We start from the raw sequence: 2,780 nt of genomic DNA, 5'->3' as shown, positions 1-2,780 counted from the left end.
TCCCAATAGCGTTGTGTACTGGTGTTACTTTTCTTTTGACACTCTATTCCTTTAAGATACAGCCTTGGTTTTCCTAATTATTTTATTTCTGTATTCATCAAATATAGGTTTAACATCTATTATTGGCCAGGGACTGTTGTAGTGTTTTAGGCATTGTGAATAAACAGAAGAACAAGATAAATCTTTACCTTCCTGGAGTTCATATTTTAAGGAGGAATTAGAAAAGGAAATATATATATATACACACACACACATAAAGTCAGTTGATGGTAATGGAGAAAAACAGAGCAAGTTATAAAGGGTATCAGTAAGAGTACTGCGGTAAGGGTGGAATGCTATTTTATGTAGTGTTTCCAGCTCTCTGTTGAGCTGTGGGATCAAATGTGTGCCTGAGATTGCTGAGCCAGGAAAATGGTGGGTGCTCAATCAGTGTTTGTCAAATAAGTAATGATTAACTAAACTTCTTGATGAGAAAGGGAGTGGGGAGAGAGAGAGAAAAGAGGGAGAGAGAAGGAGAGAGAGAAAGTGAGAGGAAACTTTTAAATCACAGTTTCATAATGATAAAAATGGGCTTTTTCTCAAGTCATCATGGTCACAAGGATGGGCCATGGAGAAGCCCATCTCCACATAATTGGCCATGACCAGTTTGAGCAGTTATCACTAAACCTGAAGTCAACTCACACAGTTTACAGATCATCTCAGATAGGTACTCCAAAATACAACCTTCTTTATGTGTTTCTGCAGTGTCATCACATTTTACTAAGTCACATACAGTAATGTTAAACCTAATGAATATTTATAATGAACATTTATTGACTGGGCTGTAACTTTGAATTATTATTGTTATTTGTGTGGGCATCTTTTTCCATTTATCACTCTTTGACACTTTATTTTTTGTGGTATAACATTTCTTAATTATTTAAAATTGGGAAAAATAGATGACACTTATAGCAATGTAATAGGAATGAGACCTAAGTTCTAAAATATTTTTTTGCTTTCAGGCTATGTTAAACATTTCAAAGTACATAGTGTATGAGTTGCACTGTAAGTAAAAGAACTTTGATATTATTTTGTGCTATTTAGATAAGGTTTCTAGGTGAGAATTATTCATTCTCCTTTTATATTTGAAAGATTCATTAATTCTTGTAATTGGCCATTCTCCAAAATTGCCAAACTAAATTTCTGTCTGGAGAGATTCCTCCTTACAGTTTTTGCCAGGATTATCTGGGGCGAATGCGTTCAATGAGTTTAATGAGATCAATGGCTTGAACTCTCAGCTATTGGACTGCGACTTCATAATTTATGTGCTATGCCACAAAAACAATATATGCTCCCATTACTGAAATGAAAAGGCACAATCAGAGCTCTGTGGTTGAATTCGTCCTCTTGGGCTTTTCTAACTTTCCTGAACTCCAAGAGAAGCTCTTTGGGGTTTTCTTGGTTATCTACCTGGTGACTCTGATGGGAAATGCCATCATTATAGTCATCATCTCCCTGGGACAGAGCCTCCACGTTCCCATGTACCTGTTTCTTCTGAACTTGTCTGTGGTGGATGTGAGCATCAGCGCAGTCATTATGCCTGAAATGCTGGTAGTCCTCTCCACTAAGAAAACTACGATTACTTTTTCAGGCTGTTTTGCACAGATGTATTTCATTCTTTTTTTTGGTGGAACTGAATGTTTTCTCCTGGGGACAATGGCTTATGATCGATTTGCTGCAATCTGCTTTCCTCTGAGCTACCCAATGATTATGAACAAAAGGGTTTTCGTGAAATTAGTAACGTTCTCATGGGTGTCAGGGATCATGGTGGCTACTGTGCAGACCACATGGGTTTTCAGTTTTCCCTTTTGTGGCCCCAATGAAATTAATCATATCTCTTGTGAAACCCCAGCAGTGCTAGAGCTTGCGTGTGCAGATACATTTTTGTTTGAAATCTATGCATTCACTGGTACCATTTTGATTGTCACGGTTCCTTTCTTGTTGATACTCTTGTCTTACATTCGGATTCTCTTTGCCATCCTGAAGATGCCATCAATCACTGGGAGGCAAAAGGCCTTTTCCACCTGTGCTTCCCACCTCACATCTGTTACCCTGTTCTATGGCACAGCCAATATGACTTATTTACAACCCAAATCTGGCTACTCCCCAGACACCAAGAAACTGATGTCATTGTCTTACTCACTTCTTACACCTCTGCTGAATCCACTGATCTACAGCTTGCGAAACAGTGTGATGAAAAGAGCTTTGATGAAATTATGGAGAAGAAAAGTGGATTTACCCACATTCTGACTGTGCTGAGAAGCCTTGTGATATTTGGTTACTGCCTGACTGAAGTCTGTTTAAGTTTAATAATGATGAAAATTGTTTGCATTTCTTGATATGCAATATATTTAATTTGTTGCATTCTCTAAGTTTAAAAATATATCAGGGAACCTTTTCTTTTGATAGTGTATTATTGTCACTTGTTTCATAGATATATTCATAGAGACATAAGTTTTAATGACATATGATATAATAGTTTATTCATCCATTTTTCTATTATGAATCTCCTGGTCATTACTGGATTATTGTCATTAAGACAAAGCTTCAATAAACACCTAGATCCATATGTTCATATGTACTGATGTTTTATTTCTGTATGATAGATTCCTCCAAGTTGGCCTGATGGAACAAAGAGTATCTGTGCTTATAGATTTTAATAGCCTTTGCAGAATTACTTTTCAAAATGATTGTAATCCTTCAGACTTAGCTGAAGACCTACTCTGCTGTACTGACAGTGT

General features: G+C 36.8%; 1 protein-coding gene across 1 annotated transcript; it reads left to right on the top strand.

Moving 5' to 3' along the window:
- Positions 1-1,344: 1,344 nt before the first annotated feature.
- LOC139084332 (olfactory receptor 10A3-like) lies at positions 1,345-2,289 on the top strand. Its single transcript, XM_070626735.1, has one exon. The coding sequence runs from the start codon at positions 1,345-1,347 to the stop codon at positions 2,287-2,289; it is 945 nt and encodes a 314-aa protein (XP_070482836.1).
- Positions 2,290-2,780: the final 491 nt, after the last annotated feature.

The sequence above is a fragment of the Equus przewalskii genome, chromosome 6, assembly GCF_037783145.1.
Source record: "Equus przewalskii isolate Varuska chromosome 6, EquPr2, whole genome shotgun sequence".
Classification (NCBI taxonomy): domain Eukaryota; kingdom Metazoa; phylum Chordata; class Mammalia; order Perissodactyla; family Equidae; genus Equus; species Equus przewalskii.
This window is presented reverse-complemented; position numbering and strand designations above follow the sequence as displayed.